General features: G+C 34.7%; 1 protein-coding gene across 50 annotated transcripts in view; it reads left to right on the top strand.

Moving 5' to 3' along the window:
• The window catches only part of ADGRL3 (adhesion G protein-coupled receptor L3), an 858,853-nt gene that overhangs the window by 521,205 nt on the left and 324,565 nt on the right, over positions 1 to 13,083 (top strand). For 29 of the 50 annotated variants that reach the window (XM_054553940.2, XM_054553961.2, XM_054553929.2 and 26 more), the window contains one exon: positions 11,706 to 11,720. The exons of the other annotated variants lie outside the window; for them this stretch is intronic. In XM_054553940.2, coding sequence (XP_054409915.1) covers positions 11,706 to 11,720 — 15 coding nt within the window. The remainder of the gene's footprint in view (positions 1 to 11,705; positions 11,721 to 13,083) is intronic. 50 annotated transcript variants of the gene reach the window in all.

Below are 13,083 nucleotides of genomic sequence, written 5' to 3'. Positions count from 1 at the left end.
GGCATGCATTTAGTGAATTTCCTCACAGATGTTGGCTGAGTATTATAAAGAATGAGAGGGAAAGCATACTTTATGCCGTGTTTCTATTTGGTTTAATTTAATTTTTCTATTCAATTTCTCACCTTTGGATTGTGTATCACATTATATACATTTGGATAGCTATCTGCTTATTATTTCCTTTGTCAACTTTGACCTACCCAATTTATAACTACTTTTTAAGGAATATTTATTCTTTCTGTCACTATCTGTCAAGGGAAGAACATAAATTCTTAAGGAAAACTGATAGGGAACATGATGCCATCATTCTCAGAGGCATGCAATTCTTGTATTAAATATCCCAATAGTGCAGAACTAAATCCATTATAAAGAGTGTAAAATAAGTAGAAACCATTCACTATCCAATTAAGTATATTTGGTTAGGCCAATGGAATCATGCTACTGAATTGTCGTGAACACACTGTGATGGTCACTGAAGAATGAAAGAAGAAACAGGAGGAACCACGTGAGAAAACTGCTACTTCTACAAGTGTACTGTAAGATACATGATTAATAAAACATGATTTTTCTTTCAAGTAAGACAAACACTAGCAAACAGTTTTATGTGTACCACTTTCTTCTTGGCATATTTAATTCTTCTAACTTCTAACTCTGCGTTTCTTTCACCTCTGTCATACTTTTTTTTTTTTTTTTTTTAAGACAGAGTCTCACCCAGTCGCCCAGGCTAGAGTGCAGTGGCCATGCTCGGCTCACTGCAACCTCCACCTCCCAGATTCAAGTGATTCTCCTGCCTCAGCCTCCTGAGTAGCTGGAACTACAGGCGCCCACCACCACGCCTGGCTAATTTTTGTATTTTTAGTGGAGACTAGTTTTCATTATGTTGGCCAGGCTGGTCTTGAACTCCTGACCTCAAGTGATCTGCCCGCCTCAGCCCCGTAAAGTGCTAAGATTACAGGCCTGAGCCACTGCTCCCTCCCCCTGTCAGACGTTACTGACTTAACTCAAATGCTGGCTCCTTGCTTTCCAAGTGACCAACATTGTGCTTTGTAAGTCTGGAATGTGATACTGCCTTAAATGATGTCCAAAAAAAGCAATGTAATCTGAAAAGAGATCTTAAATAGATGACTCTGAGAAGAGATTCTTTAGCAAAACTCAGAGTGATGCTTTTTTTTTTTTTTGAGACGGAGTCTCACACTGTCACCCAGGCTGGAGTGCAGTGACACGATCTCGGCTCACTGCAAGCTCTGCCTCCCAGGTTCAAGGGATTCTTCTGCCTCAGCCTCCTGAGTAGCTGGGACTACAGGTGCCCGCCACCACACTCAGTTAATTTTTGTATTTTTAGTAGAGATGGGGTTTCACCATATTGGCCAGGCTGGTGTCGAACTCACGACCTCGTGATCCACACACCTCGGCCTCCCAAAGTGCTGGGATTACAGGCGTGAGCCACCATGCCCAACTAGAGTGATACTTTTTTAAGATAAGTTATTCCTAGTTACTGATATTAACTTTCAAATGTTTTGTTTGTTGAAATCACAATCATATTTTTATTAAGAGCAGGCCATCAAGTAATTTTCTATTTCTGCTAAATATAATTTAGCAGATAAAGCACTGATGGCATGTAGAGAGTAATAGGGGTAGCTGGGAATAGTATTTGCTCTTTAATCAATGGAGATATTCAATAATAGTAGCTTGCACATGAAAGATAGTGGTTTAGCAATTGTGCTCTGGTGAGAAGCCTGGTATTGTATCTTGAATGTGGCACTTACTATTTCATTAACTTATCTGTAGCATTGTTTCCGCCTTTGTAATATTGAAATCATGACACTATCTAATTGCTAATGGTAATGCATTAAGTGGATAATAAGGAAGTACCAGGCACTTAATAAATATGAGTTGTTCTCATAATTATCATAATCCTTATATTCTGTTTTCCCAGGGAGCATAGCACAGAGGTTTAGTGCAGGCTTCGAAGTTCAAACACCAGCTCTACCAATTACTAGTTATATGAGTCTTCTACTGTCTCCTCATCTGCATAATGGTGACAATAATCTCAGCAGGGTTGATGTGAGGATTAAATAAGATAATAGAGGAAGTACCCAGCAAATATACTGGTATAGTGTAAATGCTAAATAAGTAGGACTAAGAATAACATAAATGTGAATGTCAATAAGGAGGAATCCCACAGATTACAAATCTTTCTTAGCAACAGTATTAAGGTTCTCTAGAGGGACAGGACTAATAGGATAGATGTATATATGAAGGGAAGTTTATTAAGGAGTATTGACACACGATCACAAGGTGAAGTCCCACAATAGGCTGCCTGCAAGCTGAGGAGCAAGGAAGCCAGTCTGAGTCCCAAAACCTCAAAAGTAGGGAAGCTGACAGTGTAGCCTTCAGTCTGTGGCCAAAGGCCTGAGAGCCCTTGCAAATCACTGATGTAAGCCCAAGGGTCCAAAAGCTGAAGAACTTGTAGTGTGATGTGTGAGGGCAGGAAGCATCCAGCACAGAAAAAAGATGAAGCCCAGAAGACTCAACAAGTTTGCTCTTTCCAACTTCTGCCTGCTTTATTCTAGCCCTTGTGCTGGCAGCTGATTAGATGGTGCCCACTCAGATTGAGGGTAGGTCTGCCTCTCCCAGTCCACTGACTCAAATGTTCATCTCCTTTGGTAACACCCTCACAGACACACCCAGGAACAACACTGTATATTCTTAAATCCAATCAAGTTGACACTCAATACTAACCATCACAGTATATTTGAGGGTTTTACATGGACAGAGTCACTTTCACAAGCAACAATCGTTGTGTAAGACATCCTTTCCTCCCATCACTCCCCTTTTGAGGTATGTGAGTGCTCAGTGACAAACAAAGCAGATTAAGTAAGACAAAAATAAAAGGTAAATCAGAAGCTTCATGTAGGTTTTACAAAATGTTTGGCCTTTCAAATATGAATAGAAATGTCATAGAAAGCCTGAAAAACAAATACTGTTTGTATAAAAATTTCTTTATAGAGATGGCAGATTCATTGAATTTTCTGAAATTATATAAAAATATATAAGAAACATATTGGAAGATTATAGTAATGAATTTAAAGATTTGGATATCATTTAATTTGAGCCAATATTTTATAAATGAGAAAAATGAAGCCAGATAATTCAGATATTAGCCCCAAATCACAGTTTACTTTTTAATCCTTAGGAGTATTTAAAATAAAGTAGTAAGTAATGTGATAATTTTTGATTCACTTAACAATTTTATGGATTGTGAAGGCAGAAATTGCTATCCTAATTCTATTGACAAGATAAACCTTTAGCTGTAAGAAGTCAAGTTAGTTTTTTTCTGATAGAATTATAACTATTGTCTCTACCAGAGCTCTTGAAATCTCGTGAATTAATCTTGGAATGGTAAGTTTCTATCATCATTTCATGCAAGAGAATAGAACAACAAAACCCAACAAGACATTCCATGAGAAAAAAACAAAACACCAACAAAACCCAACATCTTGAGGAATAGCCTAGGAATGCTTAAGAACTATGGAATACTCTGTCACTTTGTAGAATTCTTTCAACTGCCTCCGTCAACTTGGGGCTGGATTCACTAGCCAAAGAACAGAAAATATTTTGTATTTAGTAATAACATGGTGAATAATAATATGTTCCTTAGTACAAATATGATTTCTAGAACTGAAACAAAAAATAAAATTAATTGTAGAATTCTTTAGAAATTGACATGTAGAAAATACGTCAAATATATCCTATATATGTCAACTGAAGCCCTTAAAAGGTAGGTTTAAGATCTTTACTCATCAGTTTTTTTGGTGTTTGATAAAATTGGAATGCCAATTAATCTAAAATAAACTGTGATTTGGAGCTAATATCTCAATTATCTGGTTTCATTTTTCTTATTTATAAAATATCAATTCAAACTAAATGACATCTAACATACTTTCAGCCTCCAAACTCTGGGATTATTAATTTAAAAGTATTTACTAAATTTCTGAAATTAGATCTAGATTCATTTTTAATATCATATTTGTTACATATCCAGAGCTGGATGTATAGAACCTAGTAATAAGAATCAGTCGAAAATACATGTCTTAGGAACAAATAGATGACATTTTCCATAGGAAGTTTAATTTTAGTCAAACTGTTATGCCTTGTGTTTCTAACTTCAGCTTCTCTTGACAATTCCCCCTTTCTCTGTCATTCACTTCTATTCTTGTCTGTTTTTAATGTCTTTACACAGATTTCTTTGACAGCATTTAAGAACAGCTTATCTTTAGTAAATAAGTATACTGAAAATCACCAATTATTAGACTATAAGTTTCCCTGAAGCAGAGATTAGTTTGTCCTTTATAGCATGGTGGTAATAGTGATATGGCTCCAATGACCAGAGAAACACCCTGGTCCCTTGTCTCGCACCGATAAGATTAATGACACGGACACATGTGGAGTGGTTTTAAGGAGACGAAAGTTTAATAGGAAAGAAAGAAGAAAAAAGCTCCCCAATACAGAAGGAGTGGGGGCTCTGAACAGATAAAAACCCCTGCCCCTTCCACAGAAAGCAGTCAGTTATACTGGGAGGCTGGAGGAGGCGGTGTCTGATTTGCATAGGGCCCAGAGGATTGGTTTTACCAGGTGTGTCATTCACGTAGCCAGTGACAAAAACTGGCCCTCCCACCTTAGCCATTTAATATACAGATGCAGGTCGCCATGATGTCTTGCACAGGTGGTGTTATCTAGAGGCAGCCATGACACCTGGCGTATGTGGTGACTAGAAGAGGGAGGGAACCGCCATGTTGGGTAGATCAGGTTTCTATTTCCCAGCATTTGCATATCAATGCTTGCCGGTCAGGCTTTTCACTTTTCTATTAGAAAAGAAATGTTTTGGGAGCTGTTTTTATTAAAAGAAAAAGCCTCACCGAGGACTCCTTACCCTTTCTACATACCTAAAATAATTTCTTAATAACTCCTGTAATAATAGTACCACCAAAGTCATGAGTTTCGATGAGGATGAAATAAAATGATTCACAGATTGACTCTCCACAGAGTACACATTCAGTAACTGTTAAGTGTTATGATTGTTACTATTTGTCTCTATTCACAGCTGTAAGTGTGTTGCACATAACAGGAGCTCCACAGATGAATTCAGTGAATCTAATATATAAACATGCATATTTAGTCTTATACAATCTGAGGTAACTCTGCCTTTGTTTATTGTTTAGCAAGTTTAAATGTCATGTGGTTATCACATAGTAGTAACAAATCATTGTAACAAGGGTACATCATTTAAGAAGCAAATGTTGTATCAACTTTAAGTATTACCAATAATAACTTTGAAAAATTATTATTTTTACTAAAGCTATTATAAATAGATTCTCAAAAGATTCTACTAAGAGAGCTGCATTTTCTTCTAAAAGGCTAAATTAATAGTTTGAAAGGTTTTGCAGATCCATCAATGGCATGGAATGTTAATACAAAATAAAAGGCCATCTCAGTTTCTGTAGCATCTATAGATATTGCATTTAAGTGTTTAAATTAGAATATGGCTAGCAAAAGCATTTTATGCATTATTGACATTTTCAATCTGCACACTCCAGGATGAAATTCATTACGAGGTGTTAATTTTGGAAACAAATTATATAAAGCCATTGTAATACAAGGTACTTGAGCAGCACTTTTATTCGGTGATGCATGGGTATTATTTGAAAAACATAATTTAGAAGCTGAGCTGCAGAGATTACTCCTGTCTCTCATTAAATAAAGGATTAGTACTTTATTTACTGAAAGCGACAGATGTCTGTCAGAATTTTTGATATGCAGTATACCAAAAAATTGAATGAACTTCACATTTTTTTTTTATTTCTATTTACTGAAGTTCTTCTGTATTTCTTGGTAGAAGTGAAATGGAAGAAGAGAATTATCTGTTTTGGAATAATAACAATTAGGGAGACATGAGTTATTCAGCACAGGTTTGTTTCCAGTGATAAGAGAAATCTTGGTTTTTCCTTAGTCAAGACATGTGGAAACCATTTTTTTTCCTGTATTTTATCTTCTCTAGGGAGTTGCTTTGTAACACTAGTACACTAGTCTCAAGGGATGATAGCACTGAAAAGTGTATCATTCTATCCCTTTCTTTGAAAATACCATAGTGCCATTTAGTCATTGCACAAAGCATGGCAAATATTAATTAAGCTGTTTATGTGTTGAGCACTGTAGATGAGTAAGATGAATTTTTATCTTATTGAACATTAATAATGAATAATATCCAAACCTGAATTCCTGTTTCAACTTGACCTAAACACAGCTTAGCTACCTAAACTTATTAGCCATAGAGCCATGGTGTTTGTGCCTCAGTTTCCCCATTTGAAAAGTTGGGATAATGAGAATGCCTGCATTTAAATGTCTACTTAAGGCTGAGTGCAGTGGCTCACTCCTGTAATCCCAGCACTTTGGGAGGCTGAGGCAGGCAAATCATAAGGTCAGGACATCGAGACCATCCTGGCTTACACAATGAAACCCCATCTCTACTAAAAATACAAAACAAAATTAGCCAGGCATGGTGGCAGGTGCCTGTAGTCCCAGCTACTGGGGAGGCTGAGGCAGGAGAACGACGTGAACCCGGGAGGCAGAGCTTGCAGTGAGCCAAGATTGCGCCATTGCACTGCAGCTTGGGCAACAGAGCAAGACTCCATCTCAAAAAAAAAAAAAAAAGTCTACTCAGTTTTGTATGCAAAATTTCAGTGTTTATAATGAATGAATATTATACCAGATATAGTGCCTACTCTCAAGGAGATTCTGTTTATATTTTTGTCTTTTCTAAAGTATGCTTTTTCATGGATTTGATGACAGGGAGGAAATGGAGGGCAAGAGTTCAACAACTAAACTGTGCTTCATTGAGTTTGTGGGTTGTGAGAGTCAGCATATGGTATTAGACGAATGGCAGGACTCTGCCACCTACCAGGGTTGACCTTGGTCAAATCCTGTAGTGTTTAGACCCTCTTTACTCTTCTCTGATGGGAATAATAAATACAATATCACATTATTGTGCTGTTAATACTTCAATAATTAAATAAAGTGATTCATGTGAAAGCATTTTATTAAATTATAAAATCCTGTTCATATATAAAGTATAGGCTGAGTATCCTTTATCCAAAATTCTTGGGATCAGAAATGTCTCAGATTTTGGATGTTTGGGATTTTGAAATATACTCATTGTTCTGGAGAACCTAAATGCTCCAAAATCTGAAAATTTTTTAGTGCAAACATGATGCTCAAAGGAAATACTCACTGGAGCTTTTTTTTTTTTTTTTTGAGAAGGAGTCTTACCCTGTCGCCCAGGTTGGAGTGCAGTGGCGTGATCTTGGCTCACTGCAACCTCTGCCTTTTGGGTTCAAGTGATTCTTCTGCCTCAGCCTCCCGAGTTGCTGGGATTACAGTCATGCATCACCCTGCCCAGCTAATTTTTGTATTTTTAGTAGAGATAGGGTTTCACCATGTTGGCCAGGCTGCTCTCGAACTGCGGAACTCAGGTGATCCACCCACCTCGGCCTCCCAAAGTGCTGGGATTACAGGCGTGAGCCACCACGCCCAGCCTGGAACATTTTTTATTTCAGATTTTTAGATCTGGGATGCTCAACCTGTATTATTGTGAGCTTTTGATTACGCAACTTATAGGTAACTGGTTGTGATTTTTTTTATTACTTTCTTATTTTGCCTTTCTGCCATATTCCAACTGCCCAGCTGCCATGTGATAAGGGTACCGGAATGTATTTTAATAGTCTAAACCAAATGTTACAAGGAAAATTATTCTTTTAACAATACTATTACATTGCAATGAAAAAAATGTTTATAAATTACTTAATATTTTATTACCATGTTATGTCCCGTGTCTTTTTTCTTGTAGATTACAGAAATATAGGGGCATTATTGGATTGTAACATTCTGCATTGTAAATAGAAAATGTGTTCTATGATTTTTATAGTTTAAAAGAAAAGAAAATATAAACATTAAAATTGAATATAAGTTCATAGTTCTTAGTTATGGCATTAACAGTTTTTGGCATGCAACAAATTTATTTCTATTTTGTGATGTAATCTTAAAAAGCTTGGCAGTACATACGTATGCTCTCTGATCCGTACCTTTTCTAATTAAACAATGCAATTCAAAGGTATTGCATATGATTCAGAAATGGCTGAACAAATATCTTAGTTTTTGAAACAATAACATGACTATATATTATATCTATTTTATGAACTCTTGCAAAATATAGAGGAAAATTTACTAGTCATTTTTACCTATTTCTTTCTTTTATACAGAATAAAATTCTCCTTAGTTTGAATTTGTCATTTACTCTAACCACAGGATATAGCTTAAGACATTAAGTTTGAGAAAGGACAACGATGAAATCACTTTAAGGAAATATATAAACATATTTATAGAGGCTGAATGCACAGTAAAAATAGTTTGGAAATTAAAAGTGTAGAGAGAAGGAGACAAACCAGTTTCAAAAACCTTTGGAAATGAACAATGACAGCTATGCCAGAATTCAGGATATTGGACTAGACTAAAAAACAAGAGATTCTGAAAAAGGCCCTTGCACGGTTGTCATCATGCAATTCATTTATTTATTATCTCATTACAGAGAGGAGGGAAGGGAGTATTTTAGTCCTGTGTTTTTAGATCACTGCAGGCTGTTTTATAGCAACAAATGTTTTTTGCCAATATAACGCACAATACCACCCATATACTTTTTCTTCTTTTGCTCTCCAGTTTTATATTTAATGGGTTAGAGATACAAATTGCTTATAAATTTTACTTTCCTCCCCACCCATTAAAATATACAGATATTACGCAGATAATGCATCACAATATGATTTTATATAGTGAATGCAGACTCTATTTCACCACTTTTTCTTTTTACCACATGCTTAAAATATCAAGAAGCAAAATTGTTCAATGTTATTTGGATTACGTATTTAATTCAAGAGCTATTCACTGAGTATTTATTATGTGGTTGTGCAGGATACAGTAGTGCGCTTGTTTCTTGTATTCATGTAATTTATTTATTCAGTGAAGGGAAGCTTCTAGAATCAGAATTAAATGATAGGTAATGACTGGCCAATCCTTAGTGTTACTAAGCTTTTCAATGACAAATTATGTTGTCTTGCCGGTTTTTGTTATGGGAATATGATTTGTGTGCGCTTGTTTCAACTTAAATTATAGGACTGTTTTACTTCAGTCTTGAAAATATCAAATAAATGATAAATGAGCTACAGCCAGTCATGACATGGGCAAGATCATAATAATTTTCTCCAAAGCACAACAGCCTAATAAATCTTCATTTTGAGTAACCAGCAATCAACAGAGGCAAGCTTTACTTATTCTACAGCTCATGCCAGTTTCTCTGATATTAAACAGGACCAGAGAATCAAAATCAAAATTTTACCAAATGGCAGTTGAGTTAATAGAGGTTAAAGCTCTTCAAAAAATAAAAATTTCCATCAAAGTGTAGGATAATATTTGAAGAATATAACAGATACCATTGCCAATACTTTTTGGTTACATAGCCTGTCTTCCTCATTAAGTACTTGTTGAAGAGAGAAATAAAACTCACAAAGAAGTTAAGATATTTCCACTCAAAAATAAGATTGTCTATGAGTTTTATGTGAAAGAAGACTAAAGTTCCATGAATGAGCATTTTTGTGTTTTAGAATGTAAGTCTCTGTCTCTCTTTGTATTTATCAGGAAGATATTGCTATCTAAGGCTATTTCAAGGAACCAAATTAGTTCTGAAAACTTCTTTGTTGGCTAGTTGTTGAAAAATGTCAACTTTCGTATGACTTTCTATCCTCAACCTCAGCCTTCGTTATAATGTCTATACTTTGGAGACTATCAATTATGCAATTTGTTAAGGTGCTTAGTTGTCAGTCTGAATACAGGTTTGTTATTATTCTGGTATAAGCATGAAGTGCATCTCAGATAAGGCTTGAGATGCCTGTATTAGCCTATTCGAGACATACAGTCCAGTAAACCCTGGAGTTACTCAATAAAGATTAATTGAGGATGATGATAAATATGACAGTATAATAGAGTTTTTAAAAGCATCCAAGAAATATTGTTAAAAATAATATTTGTAGAGAGGGAGGAAGGGGGGCGAGGGTTGAAAAACTTACTGTTAGATACTATGCTCACTACTTGGGTGATGGGATCAGTCATACTCCAAACCTCAGCATCACATTATATATCCATGTAACAAACCTGTACATGTACCCCTGATACCAAAATAATAAGTTGAAATTATTTAAAACATAATAATATTTATTAATTAGTGAGATGAAGGATCTAAAATTTGATAACCTTATTTGCAACTTTCTAAGCAGAACTTTTGATATATGCCAGTTTTTCCTTGATGAGATTGAGGAATATCACCACTCAATATCACTTTGCAACATGATATTGAGGCTTCAAAAAAGTCGTTGGAGAGAAACGAGTATGGTTTTGACAATAACTGGAGACACACAAGCTTAGATCAAGTATAAAGATATCACCCAAATGTAATTATGCCAAACAGTATTTCTCACTTGTTTTTGAAACCTTACTAGCATTTTAAATTTATTTACTGTGCATATCTCAGTTCATCTCTTCCACTGAAATTGCTTTAGTTTTACATCACTTGAAATCTGTGATTTTTTAAAGTTTGTGTTGTGAACTCATTCTTCCCTGACATTCTCCTCTTTTTTCTCATTGGTCCCTTTTTTCATGTTAGAATGTAGCAAATTGTCTCTGTGAAACAAAATGTTTATAAGATAAAGAGATGCTGCTTGATGAGTTTGTGAATATGTTAACAACTTTCCAAAATTTTTACTGACTTGTATTGGTCAGTACCTTAAAAATAATTATGGAATTTAATTTAAAATGTATAAACATAACATGTTTGAGGATCTCTATTTTTGTAAGTGTATGTTGACTCTGTTAAGAATTTCAGAAAAGACCAGAGCCAGTGGCTCATTATTTTTCTAAACCTTCTGATAACGTATTTTTCTGAAACACAGTATTTTTCCACAGTAATATCAAATACTAATGAGTGGGAGGGAGAAAAGTTTCTTCAATAAGGATTCCAAATCAATTTATTTAGGGTAAGAGCATTCCACATTAATGTGTAGTCTCATGAGGTGCATTTCTCATAAGACTGACAAGCTACAGGAAATCTTAGGCCTTAGGAAATGAGTTGCCAAGCAGTTCCTTCTGAGCAAATTCTTTGAAATGCATAGAAAGCACAACTATTATGTGAAATAGTGGTATCAACTATAATATTTATAAGTGAGACTAGTCAAACTATTTGAAAGCTTTCTTTGTATAATTGCCGACCTGCCTTTCCAATGGAAATATTGGTGTTCTTATTATGAATATTGCATTTCCTATGTCTGTAATTTGGAATGGTGTGTTTATTTAATCATAGTTTGATTAATTTTTGCCCTTTTTCTCAAAGTTTATATTATATTTTAAAGCATATAATATGATTATTTTAAAATAACTGTATTAGAGAGATGGGTTTTGTTAAAACATATAATGTTCAATAAAGCAAGTATGAGTGAAATAAATTATTTACTTTCAGTTTGGAAGAGGTGAATAAAAAGTGCTTGGCCAATACCGTACCATTAATCTATTCTCTTTTCTCCTTTCTCTCTTTACTTCTCTCTCTCCAATAGAAGTGGAACAAAAAGGTAATTAAATACCTTTCATAAATTATATACTATTTATAGGCTAAGTTATTTAACAGTTTAACATTTAGTTAAAATAATTTTGTTATTAATTCTTATCTATTTTATGAAAATTTATTTACTACTTCTGCTGCTCAACTTCACTTTAATCTGTATTACTGACAAAAGTCAGCTTCTTTTATCTAAGAAGAGTTTAGTAGTATAAAATTTTCAACAGTGTATTTTATTCCCATTTATTTTTGAGTAGTTAGAAATCCAACTCATGGTAATGAATAGTGGTTGCTTTAATTTGTTTTTATTTCTATACTAGATAATTTTTCATAGCCCTGGCATGGTTTCCCTATTCCATTAATTTTTAACTATTAGGGGGAAAAGGGAAAAAGTTTTTCGAACCACCTAAAGTAAGTTACTTTAGTCATCAAGAATGATTATTTAGCATAAAGCTTATATACAATTTTGATAACAATGGATAATTATCCTTTATAATTATAGCAAGCACATGAAATTCTTATAATCATATTATTATGGATTGTATATTGATGATGGCCCTCTATCCTTGCTATGGAAGATTTTGGTAGTTAGCCTGTTCCCAAACTTGTTATTTCTCTAAAAGTAAAACTTTGGGCATTTTAGTAATGTACCTTTCTTTTTGATAATCTCCAAAACCTACCTGAGTTTCATCTTAGATTGTTTTCCATTGCATCTATGCTTATAGTTACTGTTTAAAAGCTAATCACTAATGCCAAAATAATAATACTTTAATCATTAAAAAAGGGTCAATATCCAAATTACTGTGACTTTCTAATTTTTTCACCCAGTACACTTCTAATCATTCCAAACATAACAGTAGACTGCATGATTATTTTTCAGTGTGTTTGCTTTGCAAATATATTAGAGCAGTGTTTCCCATAGTAGGTTCAGCGGAATTCTATACTCCAAAGAAGCTCTGTGATAAAGGTGCCATGATCCAATTAGTGTGTGAAATTTGTTCACCCTTCCCACTTCTGCCTTGGAGATTCACGAATGTACTTAAGCAATTAGAATCTCTGCCACAATTATATTTAATATAACATTTCTTAAACACATGTGGCTAAGGATCCCTTTTTTCTTTCTGTGTAACATCTAGCTATGCCACTTGAAACACGTGATTCAAGGACCACCCTTTGGGAAACATTGCTTTATAGCCCCTTCACTACAGATGAATCAGCCAGGCTTTCTTACCACCATTCACATGATATGCTACTGAATCATACTAAAAATCAAGTGAATCAGATGATTCTTGGCCATTTTCATTCTGAAGTATGAGCAGCAAAATATTATAGCAAGTAATCTTGGGTTTTAATGCTCTTCTCATGTAACAGTAAAA

Source organism: Pongo abelii, chromosome 3 (assembly GCF_028885655.2).
Source record: "Pongo abelii isolate AG06213 chromosome 3, NHGRI_mPonAbe1-v2.0_pri, whole genome shotgun sequence".
NCBI lineage: Eukaryota > Metazoa > Chordata > Mammalia > Primates > Hominidae > Pongo > Pongo abelii.
The sequence above is the reverse complement of the archived record's forward strand: the minus strand, read 5'-3'. Positions and strand labels throughout refer to the sequence as shown.